A 26,698-nucleotide genomic window follows, 5' to 3' on the forward strand; every position below is an offset into this window, starting at 1 on the left:
CCTGTCGGAACAGGACTGAGATTTGGACTGATGGTTTTGTTGAATGCGAGTTCATGTTTGGCATGTATTTATGTTCTCACACATTTAATGTTCCACAAAATTTGTGATTTGAGACATATAAACACACAGTGGCACATGTGCATGAAACAACAGCAACAGTGTCGGTTCTGCCTGTCAGCAGGACATTTTCCGGCCTATTGTTCTTGTTCTGTGAATTGCTGAAAGAGTGTTATCTGACAAACAAAGAGAACAGTGTCAAATGAGGAAAAAAGCAAGAGTAACATATTCCCTTTAATTCGTATAGTCTTGGTAAAGTAGTTTTATCACACCGCAAATATCCAAAATAATCTCACTAAAATGAATTAATATGTCTAATGATACAATTAACAATGAATTTTAGTTTTGCACATAAAATATAACTAAGCACACTTGAATCCTACTCAGTTCATTATGTCTTTAAGAGTGGAATGCGTCGCAGAAGATTTCTAAAGCCTTGCTGGAACTTGTTTTTGGAATCGGGGAGTGGTCCAACTGGACAGACAACTCATTTGAGAGGAGATAGAGAAGGTAATAGTTCCTTTAGAACAAGTGCTGGAAATTTGGGAAAAGTTAGTTGTGTAATTGAGTCTGGAAAGTAAAAAAACTAGACATAAAATAACATACGAACAATTTCCTGGAAAGCTTGCCAAGGCTATGTTTACGCTTGCCACGAATTCTTTATTTTTCTATTGTCAAGCCAAACGAAGTAGGGTTTTGAATAATAAGAGTGCTTTCCAATAACTAATTTGTGAGAATATAACTGAGGGTTAATTGGAGTGTAAGGTGACAGGTTAACCAAAAGACACAAATGGAAAGGAGCCCTCTAGCTATTCATTAGATTGGAACAATTTCACAACTAGTTAATAGGATTACATATGAAATGAAAAAGTGGAAGCTTATGACGATCTGTATTTGATGTAGTGCTGTATTAAAGATTAAAATAAGATTTCGCTAAGTTTTTTTTAACATATGCACAGTAGCCTTTGCAGTAAGATACATTTTTTTTTTATTCTTGCTAAAAAAAAGCACAAGCAGGCAACAATAAAAAAGAATGACCACACATTAAAGACTTACAGTATCAGGAATTTTATTTAATATATGTATATAATTCTGTTTTTGTTAATCGTTTAATTTATAATACCCATAAGCATATACATAGACTATAACCATCCATAGCTCATTTCTCTTGAGAATCTACTCATATTGTTTAATCATCACTTAAAATAATTCCTTACAAGATTCAGGGAAAAATAGACTTCAGAAAGAGTGAACAGCCAATTATTTTTCACACCCAAAGCGAAAAACAAAAGAAATGCAAAATATAGTTTAAAAGGACAAAAGATTAAAATCCCTTTTTAGTTTTTAAAATAAAAAACCTCACCAATATAACACCAACAAAAAAATCATAATTACAGCCATTAAAAAGGACATAACGATATCGGTCTCCTTTGAAGGCTTTTTAAATCATATACTGTATGCGTGCAGGTATATATATATATATATATCTGAAAAATACATCCGTAAATGTGTTGAGTGCATATCAGTTCAATGTTTGTGTGTGTGTGAGTGTATTTTTTGCTGACAGTCCTAATGGTCCCATTCATAATGAGCATATCATTGCCATTGACAATACAGTAATATAAATAATAACCCTTTCGTAGGTAATGAAATGTTTCCCTCAGGTCACAGAATTGGATGATCTCCCCTCCTTGAGGGAGCAGAGAGAAGCAGCTTCTGGTTGGCGAAAACAGACGTAGACATGGCATGAAACCAACCATCATTGCCTGTTCCACCCTATTTAGTTGCATGGGAAACTGAGATCAAGCAAGATGAAAGTGTAGTAAGAAAAAAGAAAGGAGGAAACATGATACAGGAATAGATCAAACTGAAAGCGGAAACAAAATGTTTGGTCATGGGACACAAAGTGCAGGTGCACTGATTGGCTAAAGTCACGTGATGGAAGTGAATCTGCTCTGCAGCTGGGTCTTGTGTTAATTAAGTTTTAAACGGTGGGGAGGATTAATTTATGCAAATAATAAAACAGCGGCACACTGTGCCATTTTAAGTCTTCTCACTTCAACACGCTTCCCTATTCCACGATTGGCCAAAAAATGTTAAGGATGAAAAGTGACGATGATAAAGGGTGTGGAGGGAACCGAGGTAAAAGTAGCAAATCCATGATGTTTACCTGTGATGCAATGCATGCAAAGTCAGCCAATCCAGAGACTTAATAAACAAGGATAGCCAATCACAAGCAAGAGGGGCATGAGGTCAGCAAGCCCTGCGGAAAAGCCCTTTGAAAAGTTCTGACATCACAGGGAGGGAATGAGGAAAACATGTGCTATGGCTCTGAAAGCGTTGGCTATGATTCCACAATTCAGAACAAGAGGTTGAAGAAAGAACAGTCTCAACATAGCGTAAGGGACGTTGCACTGAGCCAGATCGAGGGGAACCATTTGTGACTTATCAAAAAGGAATCCTGGCAACAGTAGCCTTGGAACACGGTAACCAATGACAACTAATGTCATTCACAAAGAAATCCATATCAACCCCGCCCCAAAAAGGGAAAATAATACAAGATGAAGGTCTGCACACCAAAAACCCTCCATCACATGTACGAGAGAAAATTTTACAGATGAATGAGGAATTCAGCTTCAAAAAACGATACTGATGGCTTAATTTTCCAAAAATATTGGCAAGAAAGTTTACATTTTCCACAGTAGAACATGATATTTTACAGCAGATGATACCGGGGATATTAATCCATATCTTGCTCACTTTCCTCTCCTCGCCATTTCTCAACACACTTATAACCTAGGATCATACCAAGACCTCTTTCTCTCAATATAAAAAAATTAAGATAAACGGAAACATCCAAGCTCATTAAATGCAACACCACCTGTCTTGGAATGAATAAAAAAAACGAGTAATGACTGTATAGTTTCAAAAGATATTCAAATATAAATTCCCAACATTACAAAACACATTTAGAAACCAATCGTAACGTTCAAATTACAGTGTACAAACAGATGTCCAACTTACAATACTCCAAAGAAATTCTAAATCACGTATATACACACGCCAGTCCAGTGCCCATCGTCAAGATTCTCTCTCTCTCTCTCTCTCTCTCTCTCTCTCTCTCTCTCGCGGATGAAAAACACCCAGAACAACACAGACCAGTAAAAAGACACCCCTCTAGAGAGAAATGAAAAGAAAGAGACAGATAGAAAGAAAGAACTAAGGAGAAGCCGAGTACTGATAGAAAGAGTGAAAGATGCAATTGTTTGAAAGAGTAGGAGCTGTGTGCAGTATGTAATAACAACAGTGAGCCTGACAGCCCCGTTAATGGCATTATGATAAGAGGTTATATGCCTGAAATAGCACACAGCTTCCCAGCGAGAGAGATGTACAGGTGAAAGAAAGCTGAAAGTTTTACATGTACATTTTTCCTCTTTTTATCTTGATTTTTTTTATGTTTATATGTATGTATATGTGTTCGCAGGTTGTCTAGAGTTGTCTTTATCCGAGACTCCACTCTGCTTGATCATTCTCTGTGAAGGCTGAAAAACAAGTTTTATAAAAAAAATAGCATCACTAGAAAATCTAGAATTATCTAGAAAATATGTATAAAAATTTACAACAAGAATCCCGACAAGTAACTGTACCATCAGCATCTAACATTACATTCATGTATTTTATGACTGCTGTACGTCATTCTTACCCGTCCCTCTCAGGAGCCCTGGTAGTTTGCTTGGAAGCGTGCGGTCTCCTCGAAGATTAGCTCTTTGAGCTTTTCTTTAGGAAGGTCATCCAGCTCCATTTTGAAATTGAAGGGTTCCTCAGCCACAGGCTAAATGTGCAAACAATGCGAAACGCTGTAAACTGACAGATTGGTGGGGTGCGAGACAGATAAAGTCATGAGATTGGAGTTTAAAAGGGAGAGATACCTCATCAGAGGGGTCATAGTACTGCTCCAGGTAAGGGTGGGCCAATGCTTCTTCCACAGTTATACGATTGTTCGGGTTAAAGGTTAACATGCGGTCCAACAAATCCAGAGCTTAAAAGGCAACAAACACAGAGGTTTTAAACTACTATGCTGAAAATACACCTATACAGGCATGTCACCCGTAAAAAACGTGCACGATACAAAACGCTTATCCATAGAGACAGAAACAGAGCAGTAGAGTATAAGCCAAAGAGAATAATAAGATAAAATACAGTAGTAATTTAATTTCGTTCTGGCTTCATGTTTCATTTAAACATCCTTGCACAATGCAGCAAGACCATTTGCTCACACCCACAATACACCCACACGCCTGCATGTGCGCGCTCTTGAGACAGCTACTGTCAGACCTTACATACACCCTCTGCATGTCATTTCACTTCTGTAATACTAAACATCCTAATGTGAGCGTTCACCTTTGTTGTCTGCTTTGGGGAACAGCTTGTTCCATGGGATCTTCGGTTTCTGGGGTAAAGACTGGAGGTAGTTCCTGGCCTTCATGTTGATGATGCAGTTCAGATCTTCTTGAGATGGAGAGCCCAAAATACCTGGCAAATCGTGGAAGAGTAACAGAATATTCAGACTATGCATTAAGGTCAAGATGCACAAAAAAAATCTGCCCTGTTTGGTTTAAAAGAGAGAGTTCTCATTCTCATCATTTATTTAAATGAATGGATGGATGGAGAATGTTTTATTTTTATACGTATATCATTGAGTATATTGGGAGCGTACATGCTGACCACCAGCAATTTTGAAAATTCAGACAAGCATGTTAAAAGTATATTATGTCATGTGAAATAATTTCTGAACTTTAGACTCAAGGCTGGTAGCTGATAATGGCATTGTAGATGAAAGTTATTTTCAAAGTGTTGTTCCTCTTAGTTTACACTGTGCTGCTGGGTCATAATACAAGATATTCCTTGCTAAAGGCAAAATTATTTACATGGTTCAGTTCCTTTTTATGCTAGATTTCATTCTAGGAATTATTGTAGGTTGGATTACACCTGCACCTTGGCTGCACCTTTCCTGTAGCTCAGTGGTAAGAGCATTGCGTTAACAACGTAAGGTTGTGGGTTCAATCCCAGGGGATTGCAGATACCTATGTAAAAATATGCAAGTTGCTTTGGATAAAAGCATCTGCCAAATGCCTAAATGTAAATGTAAAGTACTGTCAATCTCTAAGCTATGATGTTGCAGCCAAAAAAAGACCTCTCTTATTGAGTATGAGTAGTACAATATCACGATCAGAGTCTTCAGCATGCTTGATATTATCAGCACATACTCATAATATCACATTTGGTAAACTTATCCAGCAAATCCCAGAGCAGATAACAAAAAGGCATGGCAAACAAGTCTAACAAAACAATGTCAGGTTGGGAACATGGGGACATGACCCAGCTACGTTCTTACCCAATATGTGGTTAAGCTGGTCCAGGTAGTGCTTGCCAGGGAAGATGGGTCTGTTTGACAACATCTCAGCCAAGATGCAACCCACTGACCAAATATCAATTGACTTGGTGTAACCCTATAAGGAAGACACAAAGCACACATTAAAATACACACAAAGATGATGTTGAAGATGCAGAAACACAATTGTAAACATACCTTGGAGTTGAGCATGATCTCAGGGGCACGGTACCAGCGAGTAGCCACATATTCTGTAAGAAACCCGGTGTGGTCATGCTCTGGGTCGGCTATCCGTGCCAGCCCAAAATCACAGATCTAAGAATGAGAAATAATTTATTTTACAAAGTCACACAGTATAGAAATACCTTAATATATTTATTAAATCCGATTAGCTTCACTTTTCTATCCTTAAAATACTATAATCTGTCAGAATACCATATGAACTAAGTGCAGTGCTGTACCGATGCTTGGTTTGCAATATTGAAATATGTGAGATTTGATTTAGTGCGGTTTTACAAAATCACATTTAATCTGTTATAGACTTTCGACCTCTCATTACAAGGTTTGGAGTTTAGTCCCAATTTGGATACATTCCAGGGAAAAGAATCAAGCTCCGAATCTGACCTTGAGGTCACAGGTGGTGTTGATGAGAAGGTTGGAGGGCTTCAGGTCTCTGTGCAGCACATTGGCAGAATGAATGTATTTCAGCCCTCGTAAAATCTGGTACAAAAAGTAACAGATATGATCATTGCTGAGTTGCTGTGTCTTCAGCAATTTGTAAAGGTCCGTCTCCATCAGGTCCTGTACGATATAGCTGAAAGGGAGTTAAAGAACTACAACACCTCACAGAAAGAACCAACTCAGTTAGAAATGTGTTCGTATAAACAAACAAAATCGGAAAAGACAGAATCACACTGGCCACCTGTGGAGGGTGTCTATAGTCCATAGTTATAATAATAGAAACATTGATAGCAATGTTTTGGCTATGTTTGGCTGATAAAGACAAGTAATACCTTGTGATAATGCATTCTGTGTTTTGTCAATTTTTTATTTATATTATATATACATTTTAGATATTGACCATTTAAAAAAGTAAAAGATTCACAGCAAATTCTCAAAAATGTAAGGATACACATCCCTCATGTAGTCCATGTGCCGTGCTCTCAGGATGTCATTGATGCCGATGATGTTCTCATGACGAAACCGCAGCAGGATTTTGATCTCCCTCAGTGTGCGCTGACAGTAAGTCTGGTGTTCAAATGGACTGATCTTCTTAATAGCCACTCGACTCTTATTCACATTATCAAAAGCAGAGCTGCGGGCAGCAAAACAAAAAGAGAGACAGTAAGAAGATTGAGGAAAGTATAACAATTTTATAAAAAAATAAATTCTTGAAGACTGTGAAATACTGAAAAATGCAAAAAACAGTCACAAAATAACCTCACTTATAATGTTATAAATGTTCAATACAAATTACAACGTGCAAGAAACATGCGCAAAACAATAATCTATTTAATGAAAATAGGCCAATGTGAGCAATTGACAAACAACAGATTTCGAAAAAAAACGAAAAAAAATAATGCAAATTATTGTTCAGTTGTCTGCTTTCTCAAAGCAACGTCACCCATAGAAGGCCTGGGTGTACATTGTTCGGGCGAATTGTTTACATCCTCCAACAAAACTTGACAGTCATTGTGGATGGACAGAGCCTGAAGCACATTACATACTCCGTTTACCATTATTTAAATGCCCATTTTCCCATGTCATTGGGCAGTTGGCATTATATATATATATTAAAGCAAGAGTCCTACAAAAGCAAGCATTATTTTGCCACTCCACTGTCTAATCTACATTTGGCCGCAACGTAACCACGCCTGTTTTACGAGCCCAGAGTGAGATGTCAGGATTACTACCATTAAAGCTAGCACGCAGTTTCACCCCACAAATTTAACAAAACAAACATAAGCACAAATCACGATCTGATCTCTGAATGTTTTCATTGTGTGGATAGGTGTATTTTGAAGGTAACTTAGCGTCTGTCTTTTAAAACCAATGTGAACTGCTACCTAAACAACATGGTTGGGTAAATCAAACGTACGTAGAAAGCAAAAATATCCTGTTTTTTGCAGGCAGCTCGCTATGTTTTGAGACACAGCCAGTGCTGGGAAAATGGGATTTAATCCAATATATTACTCGCAATCCGCTGCCAACACCGATCCAAGGATGTGCGAGAAGGAAACTTGTTGAGCACTACAAATCATTCTGTTGCTTTTGAAACTTAACACATATTTTCTCTTCGGTGTTTAAATAAGGAATGCCAAATGACAAATCCTTACAGTGACTCAACGCCCGTTTTTGCTTTACTACGAAGATCTGATAATAAACAGTTCACTTAATTTCGCCCTAATTCAACAGCATCTCCACCAAAGTGTGCGCTCGCTAAAAAGATCCGTTTCCTCTTACCAGACCATCCCGTAGGCCCCCTCTCCAATGTACTGAAGATCGGTGTAACGGGGGCCAACGTCAAAATTTTGTCCCTTCACCGATTCAAGGCCAGGCTTGGATCCCGCGGCTGCATTCGCTCCCCCGGGCGCGACGGCTCCTCCAGTCCCGGCAGCGCTGCTATTCGAGCTCGCGGCTCCGGCCGCTGCCGCGCTGCTGCCCGATTCCGCCATCGTTTCTGTCCTCAGATCAGTCGCCTCTACACAGTTGTTCGGGGAGGGGGCTTGTGTTTGCCTTTGGTTGAACTACAGGTTTATCAAATAGCAATAACTGCTGTTAGACGTTGCGCTTTTCTGAAAATCGAATAGGAGTCGGTCAAGGCCCCCTTTTCGTAGGATGCAAGTGCGGAACGAGCGTGCATGTAAACGGATAGCGAGCGCGAACGCGCATTACTCCTGTACAACTTTTAGGGGCGGTAGCGCGCGCATACAGGCGCATTCACGACGCGGTGGAAAAACGCTCGAGTGGGTGTGCGGAATTCCTCCCACCATCACGGTTAGCAGGCCCTACTGTGATTTTCAGTTTTGATGTTCTTGCGAAATATGTTGCTGATTCTGTCCTTTTTGTGGATGGAGCTTCATTAAAGCATCTTAAAATAATTTAAATTAATTTTTATAATGACTTACACAAGTTTGCATTGCAATTGCATTGTATAGAAAATGTATAGAATGTATGGAAATTATACAAAACGGGAAAATTAGAAGGTATATGATATACGTTGTATTATTCGCAGTTTGGGGAAACTGAGAGACCGAAAGATGCTTGTTTGCACACGACACAAAATCACTACTTGATTCATTAAAACCATGGACATCTATCCATGAAAACGAGAACGCGCATGGGCTCTACGAGGCGTCACTGGAAAACAGAACCGGTCCAGACACCTCGGATGTGGGATATGTCCCATCACAAACCCGAAAGTAAATCAAGTAAGTAAGTCTTGATTTAGTAACATTAAAAGTGTTCAGTTACATTAAAAACATTAATGTTACTAATGATTTAGCTGCGTTAAAACATACCGTGTATCTGTTAACATCAATAAAACGCTTTTCCATTTATTATTTCTGGCGTAAGGTTGGAAATATCCTAAATCCGAGGTGTCTTGAACTCAACATTATTTCCTGAATTCGGGTGGTGAGTGTCCGAGTTCTCCACACAGCAAGTCGCATGAATTGCGTCATTATAAAGGGCAGGGCAGACTTTGCTCACTTCCTAGTTACTGCCGTTTCAACATTTATTGATTTGTAATGAAAGCAGTTTCCCGAAACTGGGTTGCATCAGTGCATGTAGCGCTTAGTATCATCGGGTTCCCGTACACTGTCGCCATAGGTGGAATCTGGTATGTACATACATAAATTACTATTATGTAGCATTCCAAATATCACAACGTAACATGTATTTAAAATATATCTCCGACTCTCAGTACAGGTATTTTGTAATTTGGTAGATTTAACGTTAGTAAAACCTTTTTGATTTTCTCTATAGCTTAATAATATATAAATTAGTATTGACTTTATATTGAAAGTAGATTTTTTTAATCATTACGTCACTGTCATGTTACATTTTTAATATTTTATTATTTTCAGCCGGACAAACCAAATTAGTCACATTCCTAGTATGTGTGCATACAGATCTTTATGCATGCCTTCTGCCATGCACATAAAGGCTCGTTGCCCCGTATATCCTGGTTCTCACACAAAACGCTTTCCAGTCCCTGATGACAAGGTAGACTGGGAGACAAACTGGACTCAGTATAGCCCTGTTAACTATACAGCCCCATCTGTGCTGAAAAAACCTGTTTGGGCTGACCCAGAGATTGGGTGAGTAAAAACATCTGTGGAAACGCACTGCATTTCACTTTTTTAAATGTTATTTTCTGTGGCTTGAATTCACATTCATTCGTACCAGAGGAACATAAGACATTTGTGATAGTGATTGACTTTTTTAATTTAAAATTAAGTCTTTAACGTCTTAATTTAGACTGTTTACTCTTCCCAAAGTGAATTACTCTTCAATTCTTTGGATGGATCTGTAGACCGAAGAAGCCACGAGGAGCCATATCGTATAAAGAATGGCAAACCGCTGTAAGGCAGATTTTAAAATGTGATCATTGCATATACACATATAAAATTTGAAAGGCTTGCAATTTTGTTCTTAAATCTCATGAATCATCCTCAGTAATCCACATGGAAGAACTGGCCTAGAAGGCAGAGGACTATTAGGCAGGTGGGGTCCTAACCATGCTGCTGACCCTATTGTTACCAGGTACTAAAATGTTTGTCATAATATATGAAAAAATCTCTCTCACACCACCTTTTAACATGATTCGATATCTTTCATGCAATCGGGTATGCAAGGCATTTGTTGCAAAATGTGATTCAAACACTTTCAGTTTTTTAAAAGACACAAAACTTATTTCCCATTTCTTCCTCCAGATGGAAGAGAGATTCAGTTGGACAGCATGTCAACCACACCGACACTCAACGTCCCATGCTCCAGTTTGTGTCCATCCAGCGGCTAGATTGTGGGGAATGGGCCATCCCAGGGGTGAGTGTAAGCTAGATTTCTTGCACTGTCTACAACATTTTCAGAGACACAGAGAACACCAAGTTTTAAAATACATTTTTAAAACCTGAAAATGTCTATAAAGCTTTAAATTCACACTCCGCTAACACATTTACACAAATGTATGCCTACTTTATTGAATATTATCTTTGTTACTGTGTGTTCAGGGTATGGTGGACCCTGGAGAGTTTGTTTCTCAAGCATTGCTGCGGGAATTCTCAGAGGAGGCACTGAACTCTTTGCAGGCATCTCCAAGTGAGAAGGAAAAGATCCAAAAGCGGATTACAGAGCTGTTCAACTCTGAAGGTCGTCAAGTGAGACTGTGTAAATTGTGGTATTTTCAGAGAAATGACAATTGAGAAAATCAGTTCTGCCATGTCATTGCACATCTTTTTTTTATAGATATATAAAGGTTATGTAGACGATCCAAGAAACACAGACAACTCTTGGATGGAGACAGTTGCAGTCAACTTTCATGATGAATCGGGTAATTTATCAAAAATGGTATAGTCATAGTATAGTGTTGGATTAATAAAATATGCCATTCTAACTTCGATGTTTAATTTATCTTCATCCAGGCAATAGTGTAAGTGAGCTGGCACTGCAGGCAGGAGATGATGCAGGTCAAGTGAGTTGGATTGACATCGACTCCTCGCTGAGACTTTATGCAAGTCATTTGCAATTTTTGGAGACCGTTGCTAAGGAAAGAAATGCCCATTGGTAACAGCAAAGTGCCTTTCTGTCTAAATTCACGATGGGATAAAGGAGAATAATATGAAGAATTACTGCATTAATATACAATACATGAAGTCTGGGGAAAACATGACAAAATGATTTTGTTCAATGCAGGTCCTTGTGCAGGCATACGGTTTGTTAACATGAAATGTAACAACACTGCCAAAACATGCATTCCAACAGAACAAACGTAAACCTCATTTATCTTAGCACTTTATTAAATTTATTAAACAAATGCATATAATAACATTGAAGTAGTTAAATAAAATGTATATGCACGCTACGGAGTAAAACTCTTTGTAATAACCAAAATAATAAACACTCTTAAACAAATTCTGTGTATTGTTTTACCTTTTGCCATACTTTAATAATTAGAACTGTTTTGCTTTATAAGTTTTGAGGAAAAATGTTAGTGGTGCTTTGTTACAGTGTGGCCGTATATGGTTCTCCGTGGTATACACATGAAATCTGAGAGAAATCTGAGGAGGCCAATACAGCAGGCGGGTTGTCACATTAAACTAAAACAACAATTGTGACCTAATATATGTGACAAATTTTCAATCAAGTTTAGATCACAAGATAAGCCAGAGAAGTCATTTAAATGCTTTTTTTAAAGAAATTTCACGTAACCTAACTAAACACACTGAATTTTTTAACACTGTAGCCTATAATTTATTATATCAGTTTATATTCTTACATTTTTGTCAAACAATTTGATGGCATGCCAGAGATTCAGCTTTAATTCCATTGCATTCCCAGTGATTACTGTTAGTGGACCTCTGGATAAGCACAAACTAGGCTTGATAATATTTCATATAGCACTTTACATTAATGGGGAAATCTCCTCAACCACAACCAATGTGCAGCATCCATATTGCGCCAGAACGCCCACCACACACCAGCTTATTGGTGGAGAGGAGACAGAGTTACCAAGCCAATTGGTACATATGGGGAAGATGAGGAGAGCATGATGTATATAGGCGAATTGGGCCAGAATGCCGGGGTTACATCCCTACTCTTATTCAAACATCCTAGGATTTTTAATGACCACAGAGAGTCAGGACCTCGGTTTACATCTTATCCGAAGGATGGTGCTTTTTGACAGTATAGTATCCCCATCATTAACGCACTGGGGCATTAGAACCCACACAGCAAATTTAATTTGGGTAACAGAACCAACTGATTATCCTGGCATGTTTCATAAGGCTTCTGAACACCTGGTTTGTAATTTGCCAAGGAAACATCCAATAGCATAAAAGGTGGAGCTGTCCAGTGCCATAGGTAATACTTCAGATCTCTGCTGCTACATATATACATTTACGCATTTGGTCGACGCTTTTATTCAAAGCAACTTACATTGCATTTTACTTTACACTTGTTTCCAAGTATGAGAAAAAAACTCCTGGGATCAAACACACAACCTTGGCATTGCTTGTGCAAGGCTCGAACCACTGAGCTACAGGAAAGCTGTTTAATGATAATAGTGATCTTTAGATTTAAACAACTGTAAGTGATTATAGTTAAAGAACTTTATTTCCTACACCAAAAAGTGTTTATGAGTATGCCCATTTTTGCATAGATATTCATATGCAAATATATAAATCCAAACATTTTATTGTTTAGTTGGAAAAAATATCAAAGTTCAAAAATACAAAACTATCACAATTAGGGAGAGTCTCAATAATTACATTTTACAAGATGTAAGAAACAAGTTTGCGGAGAATAATGTGAAATAAAATTTGAAACTGGCAGTAAATGCCGTAACTGGTCCATTCACAGAAGTACTTAATGTTGTGCAGATAAAATTTAGTTAAAACAATTTAAAACCAATTTCAGATGCTTCCAATCCGAAATGTCAAAGAAAGTAGTCTGCCACTGGTTTCTTTGAAGGGATGCCTCTGGTTTCCTGAGGAGCAGCTTCAAATATAATAAACTCCCTCTGGAGATGTTCATCAAGTTCCAAAATGGCTGCCACATTACCACACCTAAGAAAACAAATAGAATGTTATGACGAAAATACCTGGGTAGGATGATATGTGCTTATGTTGTGTGACCAAAGAATGTGTGACCAAAGAATGTTGTGTGACCAAAGAAAGACTAAAAATAAACCCACCTATAACAGTAATTGGGAGCAGACCACACTGTCAACACTGTTTCATTGAAATGCCACTTGTAGCCCTCCATAACCAGCTGATGAGCTCTGCAGATCATGCCGATATCATTAGCAGCATTAAACTGTGCTACGACATCACTTCCAAACAAATATCCAGCTCCCCGTGGACTTACACCCCACCCTGTGGTGTCTAGAGACAAAAAAGCAATCTTAGTAGATTATTACTAGAGATCATATGCATACATTTGTTTATTAAGAATGACAAAAAAAAAGTTTCACCCTCTGGGTCAGACCATAGTAGGTCACACATAGGTCCATCATGAGGCACTTCTTGTTTTCGGTCAATGGTCCTGATCTGATCCAAAGTTTGAATGGATGGCGAAAGGCCACCATGCACACAAAATACCTAGGAATAAAAAGTCAGGTAAGTACTTTCAAAGCTGAAACGTTCTGAAGTAAAAATGTACTGAAAAACAAGAGAACGCACCTTGCCATCAACAATGGCAGAGAGAGACAGGTAGTCAAAGATCTCTGTGCAGTACCTCCATACTGTAACAGAGCCATATTTTCTAAGACATTCGTCATAAAAGCCATAGACTTGGGTGATCTGCCTTGACTCGTGATTCCCTCTTATTAGTGTTATCCGGTCAGGGTATCGCACCTGAAAGTATTTAGATTGAGAATAAGGGAAGACTACAGGGTGTAGTCTAACAAAACATCTATAACATGTAAACAAAATCTCTGATTCTCTATTCGTGCAAGGCCTGTAGCCAGATAAAAACAAACAGTTCTGCACCTTTAAAGCTAGCAGCAATAGAAACGTCTCCACACTATAGAAGCCTCTGTCCACAAAGTCTCCCATGAAGAGGTAGTTTGTCTCTGGAACTTCACCCCCCACCTGCAGAAACAGATGATGATAATCAGGGAATACAGTTCAATGTTATGTTTTCAAATGTCATATGCAAGTTGTAATGTACTGTACATGACTTCACTTACCCTGAAAAGCTCTTTTAGATCGTAGAACTGGCCATGTATATCACCACATACCTGCAAAAGCACCAAACAAAATAGTGGATTGGTTTTAAAACAACAAAACCTTATAAAACACAGCATGGGAAAAATTTGATAGATTAATATAAAAATACTCACTGTGACTGGGGAATCTACCCTCTGAACATTACTCTCTTCCACCAGGATCTCCCTATAATGGAGACAAATATACAATAAGAACCATTATTAACAATACCCATGGGTTATGCATAGCTGTTCTGTGAAGATGTAAAGCCAAAAAACATTATGGGATAACTTATCTTGAATGACCAAGCATTATCTGTTTTACCTTGCTTTGGCACATAATGCCTTGACTTCATTTTCCTTGATAAGTTCACAGCGTCTGAGTTGCTCGATCTGTCTGTCCAGGTCAATGACGTCCCCCATGATGACACACATGCATACACTTCACAACAATACTCCTCAATGGGAGGGTGATGACAACCCCTCTCACTGGCTGTGCTAGTCTCACAGAGACCACACACTCAATCATTCATTCATTCACTCACTCACTCTCCCAAGAAATGAAAAGGCTATGAGGTCGTGCACATGCTTACACACACCAAGCTGGTTCCCAAAAATGTCTAGACGAATAAAAAACTGCAAAAGAAGGGAACAACAAACTTAAAATAATCACAAAATAAAAAGTTAAAACTAAGAATGAAATGCATCATACATCTAGGATCAATGTGACATGGTTGGTTTACGAATGTTGTGTAACGTTACATAAAAAGACATTAACGTAACATTAAATCAGGTAAATTTACCCAAGTCTTAGACGCAAGAAAGTCACCAATTTAACGAACTTTGTTAACCTGAGCAAATTATGAAAGCAATACGACTTCATTGCAAAACGAGCATATTTCATGCATTTAAATGGCTGACTTTTTAAGGGAGTACAAACAAAGCAGTTAGCACAGTTGCTAATCATGCTGCGCTGGGTTTTCTCCAATCTCATCTCATTAGAGTACGTCTGGTTTCAGGATTATGGATCATATGTTGAAATATATTTCTAAATGCATAAAAGATACCTTGCACTTAAAACGCAATTCTTTTGGGCCCCGGCTGCTTCTTTTGTAGTTGATAAATCGAAAAGGCGCCGTAATGCAAGTGTGAACACAGACGCATCCAAGCCGATGGGCAGCTTCCTCTTCTTCTTCTTTTGGCATTTATCGCGTTGGCAAACAAACATTTGGTGCATTCCCGCCACCTACTGGGCTGGAGTGTGGAACGTCGATGGATGTTACACAGAGAGTTTAAGAGAAACAAAATAATGACACAAATAATTAGGAAAAAAGAAAAGTAAGAAAAGGGGAAAGACAGGACCTAAATTCTATTAAACAAATCTCTTTTACTTAAGAATCCCATTAGAGAGCAGCTGACTAGTGTTCTTGCTTGCTTTCAAAATAAGGGTTCATAGAGCCCGTCTGCATCTTGCCACACCGTTAACTGCTCCTAATAAAAAAACCTGGAGCTTTGATAATTTGCATTGAAACATTAACCTGGTCTGTTTAATTTCAAGATATTGTCGTTTTTGGCAGTGTGAGTTTTCATTAAAATATCACGTTTATCAGAAGACACCGTGGAACATACCACATTGTTAACATTATTTTGCATAAATAAGTAAAAGAGGAGCATATCTTTTTTATTTTTTTATAATTTTCTTTAAACAGCTTTCTATTTTTATGTCTACACTTCAAAATAATGTTGTGAAACTGTGAATATAATTTAATTTCACGTTTTACTGTAGACTTTAAGTTCATTGACTCTGATTAGATCACAGAACCAAACAAGACAAGTTGACGGAAACCAACTAAAACATCCCAGAAAAACGGTACTATTTTGAAATCTAATGTTGTCCGAAAACACGCTTTTCCTGCTTCAGCATCTATGACGACACGAGCTGTGATTGGTTGAACCGACGCGGCGAAAGACCGATGAGATTTGGCGCCATTTGTAGAAAACAATTCAGCTCAACAGAAACGTACATTATTACTTTGAATAAACTCTTCCAATGAATCTTTGATTAGCTAAATATAATTTTTAAGTAAGTCGGGGTTTGGTGGTTTGCCCATACAACGCGCTATGCTTGTTTTGGCATGTGTGTCGATGTTTGGGAGATGTGTTGTTGGATAGTATTTGCTAAACGTCATTGTTCTTCTTAGATAGGTTTTCATTCTCGGTCCACTTTTTACTTTGGAAGTTGGCGGACTATGTTGCTACGCATCCCCGAAGGAAAAACAAGAATAGGTGAGTGCTTCAATGAGTTCTACTTTGACGATAAAAACAACATTGACAGATAAACGTATTGTTTTTTTTATGGATGAATAGTTCAATTTTAAGTTACTAACTTACTTTTTCTCTGTTTTACATTGTGCAAACATACCTGGTCCAACGTAAACATGAAAACATAACTATTAATTACGTGACTATTTTTGTGCTTATTAATAGACTAAACTTGTTTTTATATCTTATGCCTCAAGGTTTTTAGGGGTAAAACGATGGCTGGGGCTGTTGCTATGGCAGCTGTCATTGAGGATTTTGAGAGTCAGGTATTTGTAATTGTCAGTTCGCTCGTATAGCAATGCATTGTATGTAAGTCATTTGAAGGATGTGAATGATTTGTGACACTTTACTTTTTTATCTTTGCCTCCAGCCATGCAAGAAATTAAGGAAAGATGCAGAAGCACCACCTGTCAAGACTATTACCAGTTACTTTGCGCCCAAGCCGGTGGAAAAACCCTTCTCGCCACCACGATCCAACAACATTATGGACTACTTTAAGCGGACCTCACCTGCTCAAGAAATAAATCGCTGCTCTCAGGTAGCTAAAGAGAATTCCCTGCAACCTTCAGAGGGAATTCCTGGCAAGCCTTTACAATCGCAAGGTCTGAAGCGAACCAGAAGGACCAAGGATATAAGGAAGAACAAAGATGAGGATGAAAAAGTGGCTGCCACTGATGATGTCATATTGATAGATGACCTTAAACACTCTGCTATAAAGGAAAGTACCAAGGGTTGTGATGCTTCTGCCCTTCAGGATAAAACTGGACATGATGTATCTTCCGATAAAGAATCAGGTATAAGGAAAATTCCGGCAAAGACTGATCCAAACGCCACAAAAGATTCAGTAGAAAGCTCTGAACAAAAGTTACTATTAAACCAAAACATGAAGAAAGATTGTGGGAATCCTGCTCCTGAAGCTCTTAAGGAGGAGAAGGGTAAGAACAATAAATCTGGCTTGAAAAGAAACCGAAAGGCAAAGAGTGGTTGTGAAGAGGCAACGCATTGTGCAGGTAGTGTTCAGGATTCTGATCAGCCTATATGCGATGCTAAATCTGAGGGATGTGCAGATAAGACATCCACTCAGAGTACCAGCACTGTCACAATATCATTTGAAGACTTTGTGTTAAATGAGAGCCAAAAGCAGGATGAGGGAAACGCTGTTTCCAGTTCTGACTGCGTTGTTCCTGAGGCATCAGCTTTAATTAACCTCTGTAATGATAAGATTACAGAGGAACAACAAGATGAAGTTGTTCCTCTACAGGTATCTCCTCGAATTCTCACGGTCCAGGCTGAGGTGCATTCCATTTCCCCCGAACATGAGTTGGTCAAGGTTGCCACAGATTTAAAAGTGGCATCTATTTTTAGTAGAAACAGAAAAAGTCAAGCAAAAGAGGACGAAAAGACGTTGGCTATTCTTAACCCCGAAGTTAAACAAAATTTATTGCCTGATCGCAAAAAGAAATCTAATGTTGTTCTTCTTGAAGAAGATTTGGTACTTGATGTACTGGAGTCTTGCCCCAATCCGAAAAGCACTGAGGCAGAGAGAAAACAGTTTATGAATGCTTTTAAACAACCTAGCCTTGACGGGGTAAATAGCAAACTCAACAAAGGCCAAAGCAAGCAGAACCAGACTCAAGAGAAAGTTCCTGAGGCAATGGAAAAGGAGCAAGACGACAGATCTCTGGAGAACAAACCTGTGACCAGCTCAGAGCAGAATGAAGAACAAAAAAACTTTTCTGGTGAAAAAAAGAATCGAGTTGGGAAGGCAGGGAAAAAGAGAACAGGTAAGATTGATAAAGAGGCACTAGTTGAGACTGATAAACCCAGGGAACTTATCAAAGAGATGGAGGATGAAAAGGAAAGTAGCCCAGCTGATGATGAAAGCAACAAACAGACTGTCAGAGAGCTGAGGAGGTCAACCAGAGATCTTTCACATAAGCAGTGTGCCGCTGAGCTCAATACAAATTCAACGTCCTGGAAAGGAAGGCAAACGAGTAAAGTGAAGGATGATGTGACTCATACACCCTCCCTAGTCTCAACTCCAAAGGTTCACAGGCGCAAAAAGGGGATTTATAGGGCGGAAATGCTGTGCCCACCAGATATGAAAGGAAGCCCCATCAGGTAAAATTTAGCAGTCTCCCTGAAATGTTTCTTTTGTGTTTTATTGTCTTCGGTAATTCACTTTTTATCTGCTTACAGGATGATAATCACCAGAGTGTTTCCCTCATCTGCCACTAAAGCTGGAGACTTTGAAATATCAAGCCCTCTCTCATCACGGGTAAGTAACACTTTTTATGATGGAAATATATTTTTGGTTCCTTTTTATTTTGTATTCCACAAACAAAACTGGGTTAAAATGACATGCTCAAAATGTTTCCTAGGACCTGAATGCATATAAGAAAAGAAAACAAGCTAAGAAGCTGGTGGAGAAAGCTAAAGCTATCCAGCAAAGCAAAAAGTACACTACTAAGGAGAAGGAAACTATACGACGGTCTACAAGAAGCAAAGAGTCCAGTGTAAATTACTGTGAGAATGAGGTATGATATCCCATGTGTCTTGTGTACACTGCTGTTAATCTAGAAAGCTGTTTTCCCTTTCTTTTCATGAAAGTGATGCTCACTTTTGTTTTATTCTCAGGACTCCGTTGTATTTTTGGATGAAAGTAAAAGCACACCAGTCACTACACAGGAAAGTGGCAAAAGCCAGAAGAAGCTTCGTAGTTTAAATGAGGTTTTGGGAAAAGGTAAATCTCAGAGCAAAGCTTGCAAGACACCTACAGGTGAATGAGGTTTTGGCTAAAAATTAAATAAGAAAATAATCAAGTCAACAGTACATTAAAGATGTGTGGAGAAAGATGCCAGATGTGTCTTTGCTTTTTTAGGTGGTAAACCGGCCCCTCTGTTTGTTGAGAAAAAGGCTCAGAGACTGTCAGCTGTCATCTCTATCTTTGACGACAGCAGGTATTATAATAATACATAACAGCAGACAAACCTTTTGTCCGCAATTATATCTGAAGTATACATTTCTTTAAATAAATGCATAAATGTCTTCAAACTTTACCCTGTCAGTCAAGAGGCATCTGAGAACTCACAGGATGATGAACAGTTCAGAGCAAAGAGAGAGTTTTTGAAGAGTGGCCTTCCAGAGTCTTTCAAAAAACAGATTGCAAAGACCACAGCCAGTCGAGAGGCTTATAGTCAGGCCTGTGCTTCATTTCAAACAGTGGTTCATGTCCAACAGAGGGCTGCAAGTAATATTCAAGGTTTCATTCTTCTATTAAGTTGTGTGTTTGTGTGGGTTTGAGACTGTTTTACTCTATATTTTAACATTAATAAATATTTCTTATCAGAATATTCTATCTGGAACCTCCAGTGGCCTACAAATCCGGTCCTGATGTGTTTGAAGGAGTCTTATGATTTGCCCTCAATTCCACTGATGTCTGTGGAGAGGTCCTTGGGTTATACTACAGTTCCTGCTAAGAAAACATTTGACCATCAGGTTGGTAGCCTGTTTATGTTGTTCTTTAAGGTTAAAATTGTCTTTTGTGTATTTACTTTTGTTTAAATATATTGAAACGATTAAGTATGTGTTTTTTTTAGCTGTGTCACATTAAGGATTCTTGTTGTTGGAAAGAGATGCCCGAGTCTGTCAGACAGCAACTTTTGGAGGAGATAAAGTTTTCCAATCCCCCTTTTCCACACCAAAGGTTATTTATGCGGTTTGTTAAGAGATGTGAAGACTACAAGCTCCAGGCCTCAGCCCCAGGTGAGTGAAGAACTAATTGTTGCCCATTATATTAACAAAATATTGCATATCACTTGCATATTTTATTGATTTGTCTTATGAGTGAGCGCCTGCACGTATACTGAATGCATTGTGATTCTTTGTAGATCCTGTAGGGCAGGTTAAACCCATCTGTCCCTCCGAGTCATCTGATAGCATAGGAAGGAAACGGAAGCGTGTAGATGAAGGAGAGGGAACAGGCAAAGTGGGGAAAAAAACAAAGTCCAGTCACACAGATGAAGAGGTCATCTTCATTGACTCGCCAGACAGCTCTGCATCTCGCGCATCACCGGATGTTACTGAACCGCTGCCTTCTAGCAGAAGTCGAAGAAGTCGATTACAGCGACAGAAGCAGAATAAAGAAGCCGAGCCTGCAAAGGTGACATCACCTGTGATGAACCAGAGTGTCTCAGGAGCTGTTGGCACAGAAGGTGACAAATTAGTTTAAAGAGAAAAGACAGTCATCATTTCAGTCAAGTGTGAACTGTTAGCATCCTTAAAACACTCATCTACACTTTGATAGTTTGTTTGTTTTCTAAAGGAATGTCTTATACATGTTTGGTTTTGTAGATACAGTAAAGGAGGATGTGCTTTGGACAGAGAAATATCAGCCACAGCATTCCAGCGATGTAATTGGAAATATGGAATCTGTCCGGAAGCTACACAGGTCTTGCCTTAAAATGAATACCACTGTTATTGACATTAATCCAAAATTCCAATTAGCTAATTTAATGTTTTGCTTTCAGCTGGCTGAAAGAGTGGAAACTGAGAGCTGACCGAGAGGAGAAGAGAAAGCAGCAGGAAAAGCAGCAAGATGCTAACGGTAAAAAGTTAAATGTGTAGAAGCACATTTGTAGAGCATAAGGCAGTTCTAACCGTTCAGTTGTGTGTGTGTATCCAGAGTCCTGGCTCATGGGTGAGGGATTGGAGGAAATGGAAGATCTTCTGTGTAACACACTGCTTATCACTGGACCCACTGGTGTGGGCAAGACTGCTGCGGTCTATGCCTGTGCTCAAGAGCTGGGCTTCAAGGTCTGATACATCAAGTCTAGCGTTACAACATTTGAGACTACAATCTTCCAAAAAGTGTTATGTTACTCAAGCAGCCTGTTCACTCTCTCTCAAGGTTTTCGAGGTGAACTCCTCTTCTCAAAGAAGTGGGCGCCAGATCTTGTCACAGCTGAAGGAAGCCACGCAGTCCCACCAAGTGGACATCCAGGGTGTCAACTCCCAAAAACCATCCTACTTCAGCAATTATAACAGCACAAGCATCAACACCAAACCTGGAGCCTCTCCAAGTAATTGCTCCTCCTTTTTAACACAGGGTCGTCTTATCCTCTGTAGATTTTAGATACAACCCTGATCGGAACCAGAGAATTAAAAAAGAAGCATAAAAAGATCTACATCTTTGTTTATCTACATATTTAACCAAACACTTCTATGTTTTATATATTATGTTTTATTTATTTGGTAGAAAATGTGTGGTGTGATTTTAATTTTTTTGCCTCATTGCTCTTTGAATCACAGGAAAGGTAAACTCACCCAGAAGGGTTGTATCATCCCCCAGGAAGCCTCCTCAGTCTCCTCGAAGTAATCCATTGAGGAGAGGAGGATTAGCTCCTACATCTCTGGCCAGTTTCTTCAAAGCAGGTGCAAAACCTGCCGGCAAAGAAGCAAACCACCAGGACAAGAAATTGCAAACTGGTAACAATTGTAATTTAGTTATATACAAGTCAGATGTCAACATGCCTGTACTTTAGATTTATCCGGTAATAAGAAAACGTTTTAAGGCTTCATCTTTTTGAGGTTCCTGCAATGTTTACTTTATAAGGGTTAAAAACATGTCCAAAGAAGGAGAACGTCAAAAAAGGCACAGATGGTTCTTGTGCAACACCGGCGAGCACTAAGATCTCTGCTGAAGACCAGGGTAAGAGGGCCGCCACATCCCTGATTTTATTTGAGGAGGTGGACATCATTTTCGATGATGATACTGGGTTCCTGGCTGCAATAAAAACCTTCAATGCCACGACCAAGAGACCAGTCATTTTGACAACCAGCGGTAAGTATAGTTGGTATAAATGACAGAATAAGTTTGTGAAAAATGAATCTGTTATCACGAGACCTTCGCTTTTTCTTGCAGATCTGACTTTCGGTGCTACATTTGATGGGTACTTTGAAGAGATCCATTTTAAATCTCCCTCAGTGGTAATTTATTTTCTCTTTAGCAAAGAATATGTGTCTTTTGTTTGTGGTGGTCTAATCTGTGGGCTATTTCAGGCAGATGTGTCCAGTTACCTGCAGCTGCTGTGTCTGGCAGAAAACATGAGAACAGATTTTAGGGATGTATCCTCTCTACTGAACTGGAACAGGTGTGATATTCGTCAAAGCCTCCTGCACCTGCAGTTCTGGGCCTGCAGTGGTGGTGGAAACCAAAAACCCCTACCTACCTCAGGTAAACACTTTAAATGCTTAAAGAGAACTCTAAAAATAAAGGTGCATTAAAGCTCTGACAGTGGTTCTTTGCTGCTTTATAGAATCCCTGTAGAACCATACAGGGGCTTAACATATTCTTTATACGTAAACAGTGCTATATTGCACCTCGGCCACCCCAAAGAACCTCTGAAGAACCAAGATATGGTGCTACATGGAACTAAAAGTGGTTCTCCTATGATAACGAGCAAAGAACCACTTTTAGTGCTATGTAGCACCTTTTAAATTATCCTAATTATGTAAATACACAATACAAATATACAGAAAGTGTGTCTCATTTCACCCCATAGATGACATTCGGCAGTCTGTGAAAAGTGAGGATCTGTGTGGGGATGGTTTACCACCCTGCCACAGTGCTTCCACAGAAAGTTTATTGGGTATCCGGAATTTGAAAACAGAAAATGTTGAAGAATTGTTGCTTAAGGTTGGTGTTTTTGTCTTTATTATAAACTTTCTAATAAACAAATCCAGGGTTCCATAGACATGTAAGTTAACGTGTATAGCATTTTATCATAAATCTTATCTATTGAGGTTGTTTGAGATACCAGGGCACTTAAAGGAGCAGTTCACCCAAGAATTAATATTCTGTCATCATTCACTCACCCTCGACCCGAGTTGTCCCAGATAGGCCATCATATCAACTACCATATTGCTTTATAAGTTTCTTTGTTCTGCTGAACACAAAAGAAGATATGAAGAATGAAGATAGCAAACCATTCTGGGGCACTTTGGACTACCATTGTCATTTTTCCAACTATGATAGTAAATGGTGGCCAAGAACTGTTTGATTACAAACTTTATTTTTGGTTGAACTGTCCCTTTAAATTTATTAACATTGAAATATGTTAATTTCAAGAATTGTATCTTGATCAATCAATTCCTATTTTACAGAACGAGTCTTCAGTACTTGAAAGCATTAAATGCTGGGATCTTCTCTCAGAGGTCCACAGAAGGGGGGTTAATCTTCTTTATTCAAATATGGAGAGTCTTCTACCTCTGCCCACCCATCCCTTACTGCCATCCACCATCAGATCACAACCAGCACCAAACACACAACCTCAACCTGAGTACTTACCTCAGACTGTGAGACCAGATGTTCTGGAAGTGCCCTCTGGCGACTGTAGTCCTCTAAAAGTGTCCTCCAGAATGAAGGGGAGAAAGAAGCTTGGCGTGGGCAGTAAAGATGTTTTCCATTCAGATTCGGATTCAGATGACTTCCTCTCGCTGCCAAAACCCAGCAGAGCTTCTGCTCAAAAGAATAAGACGGAACAAGCAGATCAGTCTTTGTTACACATGTCTGAAGGTGTTCCAGGGAAACAAAGGCGCGCTGTGTTAACTGAAGCTGAGAGAAAGAAGAGCGAGTCAGTGTTGCAGTGTTTAGGCAGCTTAGCAGAGTACATGGACCATATGTCCTTCCTGGACTCGTCGCTTCATTGCCAGCCCTTGCAGGCGGAGGGGTCCTGCAGGCCACAGGACTTTTGCTGGACCGGTGCAGAGGTCAAAAGTGGGATGACCGATGATGTTCGGTTAGAGTGTGAAAGTCAGGGGAATGGGGTGAGTGGAGAGGAATTCCACGCTGTGCTCGGGCATTTGGGCTTTAGACAGTGCAGGGCTGCTGTCTCTAAAGCATGGGATAAAGCACAGCAATTGGAAGAGAACATCAGAAGAGAGGCAGAGGTAGAGCTCAGCCTTCCTGTGGCTCCACACAGACAAGGTTTCAGCCTTGCTCAAACCACACCCTGTGAATCAAGGTGAGAATTCAGCTTCCCTGTAGTTATTTCCTAGAGACCTGGTTCATCGTAGAGACCAATTGGCTTATTTAAACTTAACCTGGGGTCTTTGAAAGTGATTGTTCACCCAAAAATGAAAATTCTCTCGTAATTTTCTCACGGTCTTGTATTTTTTAAACCTGTTTGACTTATTTTTCCATCCGCAGAACACAAAAAAATACATTTTGAAGAATGTTGTAAACTGGCCCCCATTCACTTGCATTGGTTTTGTGGTCAATGGGTGCCAATGATGTTCGGTTACCAGCTTTCTTCAAATTAACCTCTTTTGTCTTTTGCGTAACGAAGTCAAACAAGTTTAAAATGACCAGAATAGACTTCATAACATTATGATGATGCCAACATTAAAATTATTAGTAAGATGAGTTTATCATGTTTGGTCAGAGTGATGGAGAGGAGAAGTGAGGAGATGCGGTCAGTGCTGTCCAGCAGATCAGCTGGAGTTCTGGGGAACCGAACAGCTGTTTCCCTGGACTACATGCCCTCTCTACGTGCCATCTGTAGGTCAGAGAGACTGAAGGAGCAGGGGAAGACCAAACGCAGGTGAGATTTCGTAACCACATTTACAAACCATCTGCAATGCATATGGCTGATGGCTGCTGTCCTTCTGAAACCTCGTATCTCCGTATTTCGTCTACACATTTTCATCGACTACTTTATTATGAAGGCATAATTAGTTTTCTGAGAGGAATCTGACTTGAAATGTCCACTAGGTGGGGCACTAACAAGGTTATTCAGACCTGCGTTGCGCTATATGTACTGGCAGATTGAACCAGAAGAATTCTGTTTTGAAATCGAAAAACAAATCATGCATGATAACCTTAATGACAGTTTTTGTTATTTAGTTTATTTGGAATAAATAAATGAAATGCATGTTTTCTCGCACACAAAACATTTTCATGTCTAAAATAAACAACTTGTAGGAATACATGTACATTTGTTTACCTTAGACAGGTTTCACAGACCTAAACAGCATTCTATTGATAGCTGCTTTTAAATAGTTGACTCCACACCCATGTTGCGAACAGAGGTCCTGCTCTATATATATCTACACTCTGCTCTTTGTTAGAACCCCTGTAGAAGTGAAATCACTTCCAGTTATTCAGATACCACACGGTTTAAACAGTGATGAGAAAACGCCCTCTGCACAATGGGCACATTTCAGATTAGAAATCGCATTTGGGGTTAAGTTGAAAAAGTCACTAAAAAGATATCACTTTGTGGTTTTAAGCGGAATATGGTCAAAGTGCACTGCACTACATGCAATGCATTGAAGGGACAGGATGTGGGTTTGCAAAGCTTAAATATAGAAGAGGTCATAAATGACTGATTAGGGTTTAGTCCTTTTACAAACGTACTTCTTTACTTAAAATTAAATGCATCATGTTTTCTCTCTTTCAGATTCTTGCACTATTTGGATAGTATTCACTTCACTCTTCCTAAAAGCACCGTGGAGTTTCTGGCCTCAGAGTTTCCTTAAATGACACACCTCTTCAAGCGGCCAGTTAAGGGCTGCTGGTTAATATACATTTGTACAGTAATATATACTCTGATGAAGTGTGCAGTTTTATGTTGTCTTGTGGACATTTGTACTTTTTTTATAAATTTGCTGTGGCTTATTATAAGGATCATCGTTTTGTAATTTTCTGAATGTTTTAAGTAATAAATTTGCTATATGCCCGCAAGCATTTTGGTCTGCTAGGCTGAAAAGCTAAATGTTCCTATGAAAATATGGACGTGGTTGCCTTTACGTGCTTCAAAAGACATGGAGCTTACATTTGGTTTTGATCATTGGTTTAAATGAAACTACAAGTCAGGAATCCAGTTTTTCGCCTACAAAGTGAAGTCCTGGATAGTATACTGCATATAAACTTTTTATAACTTGGTCAAAAGCACCTTTCAACAAAACAACATGCATTTTTGGTACGTGATAACAGT

General features: G+C 39.1%; 4 protein-coding genes across 8 annotated transcripts; 2 read left to right on the top strand and 2 right to left on the bottom strand.

The window, feature by feature from the left end:
* Positions 1-1,028: 1,028 nt before the first annotated feature.
* mapk3 (mitogen-activated protein kinase 3) lies at positions 1,029-9,106 on the bottom strand. Its single transcript, XM_079456506.1, has 9 exons — positions 7,913-9,106; positions 6,582-6,764; positions 6,074-6,263; positions 5,648-5,764; positions 5,453-5,567; positions 4,459-4,590; positions 3,987-4,096; positions 3,761-3,889; positions 1,029-3,599 (listed from the first exon to the last, which is right to left on the bottom strand). Exons 1-8 carry the CDS (start codon positions 8,122-8,124, stop codon positions 3,770-3,772), a joined length of 1,179 nt encoding a protein of 392 aa, XP_079312632.1. The 5' UTR covers positions 8,125-9,106; the 3' UTR covers positions 1,029-3,599; positions 3,761-3,769.
* On the top strand, positions 8,685-11,577 carry nudt9 (nudix (nucleoside diphosphate linked moiety X)-type motif 9). Of its 2 annotated transcripts, XM_079456507.1 has the most exons (9): positions 8,685-8,880; positions 9,026-9,290; positions 9,538-9,771; positions 9,952-10,035; positions 10,130-10,216; positions 10,387-10,498; positions 10,684-10,830; positions 10,919-11,003; positions 11,095-11,577. In XM_079456507.1, exons 2-9 carry the CDS (start codon positions 9,199-9,201, stop codon positions 11,238-11,240), a joined length of 987 nt encoding a protein of 328 aa, XP_079312633.1. In that variant the 5' UTR covers positions 8,685-8,880; positions 9,026-9,198; the 3' UTR covers positions 11,241-11,577. The 2 variants fall into 2 exon arrangements, with proteins under 2 accessions (XP_079312633.1, XP_079312634.1); XM_079456508.1 differs by lacking the exon at positions 8,685-8,880 and having other exon boundaries at positions 9,215-9,290; positions 9,583-9,771.
* Positions 11,455-15,845, bottom strand: ppp4ca (protein phosphatase 4, catalytic subunit a). Of its 2 annotated transcripts, XM_079456511.1 has the most exons (10): positions 15,446-15,571; positions 14,972-15,014; positions 14,704-14,775; positions 14,514-14,565; positions 14,361-14,411; positions 14,161-14,262; positions 13,852-14,025; positions 13,644-13,770; positions 13,365-13,554; positions 12,566-13,236 (listed from the first exon to the last, which is right to left on the bottom strand). In XM_079456511.1, exons 6-10 carry the CDS (start codon positions 14,224-14,226, stop codon positions 13,107-13,109), a joined length of 687 nt encoding a protein of 228 aa, XP_079312637.1. In that variant the 5' UTR covers positions 14,227-14,262; positions 14,361-14,411; positions 14,514-14,565; positions 14,704-14,775; positions 14,972-15,014; positions 15,446-15,571; the 3' UTR covers positions 12,566-13,106. The 2 variants fall into 2 exon arrangements, with proteins under 2 accessions (XP_079312636.1, XP_079312637.1); XM_079456510.1 differs by having other exon boundaries at positions 11,455-13,236; positions 14,704-15,014; positions 15,446-15,845.
* A 436-nt stretch (positions 15,846-16,281) lies between these two features.
* atad5a (ATPase family AAA domain containing 5a) lies at positions 16,282-26,486 on the top strand. 3 transcript variants are annotated; one of them, XM_079455474.1, is made up of 24 exons: positions 16,282-16,461; positions 16,580-16,664; positions 16,898-16,966; positions 17,071-18,821; positions 18,900-18,978; positions 19,082-19,237; positions 19,338-19,443; positions 19,582-19,660; positions 19,769-19,962; positions 20,050-20,198; positions 20,300-20,465; positions 20,591-20,914; positions 21,054-21,150; positions 21,230-21,306; positions 21,385-21,515; positions 21,610-21,781; positions 22,011-22,187; positions 22,315-22,542; positions 22,624-22,688; positions 22,761-22,935; positions 23,264-23,397; positions 23,865-24,724; positions 25,145-25,303; positions 26,162-26,486. In XM_079455474.1, exons 3-24 carry the CDS (start codon positions 16,916-16,918, stop codon positions 26,238-26,240), a joined length of 5,409 nt encoding a protein of 1,802 aa, XP_079311600.1. In that variant the 5' UTR covers positions 16,282-16,461; positions 16,580-16,664; positions 16,898-16,915; the 3' UTR covers positions 26,241-26,486. The 3 variants fall into 3 exon arrangements, with proteins under 3 accessions (XP_079311600.1, XP_079311598.1, XP_079311599.1); XM_079455472.1 differs by having other exon boundaries at positions 19,338-19,479; positions 26,162-26,447; XM_079455473.1 differs by having other exon boundaries at positions 16,315-16,664; positions 19,338-19,479; positions 19,769-19,950; positions 26,162-26,447.
* Positions 26,487-26,698: the final 212 nt, after the last annotated feature.

The sequence above is a fragment of the Barbatula barbatula genome (assembly GCF_947034865.1).
Source record: "Barbatula barbatula genome assembly, chromosome: 5".
Taxonomy (NCBI): Eukaryota; Metazoa; Chordata; class Actinopteri; order Cypriniformes; family Nemacheilidae; genus Barbatula; species Barbatula barbatula.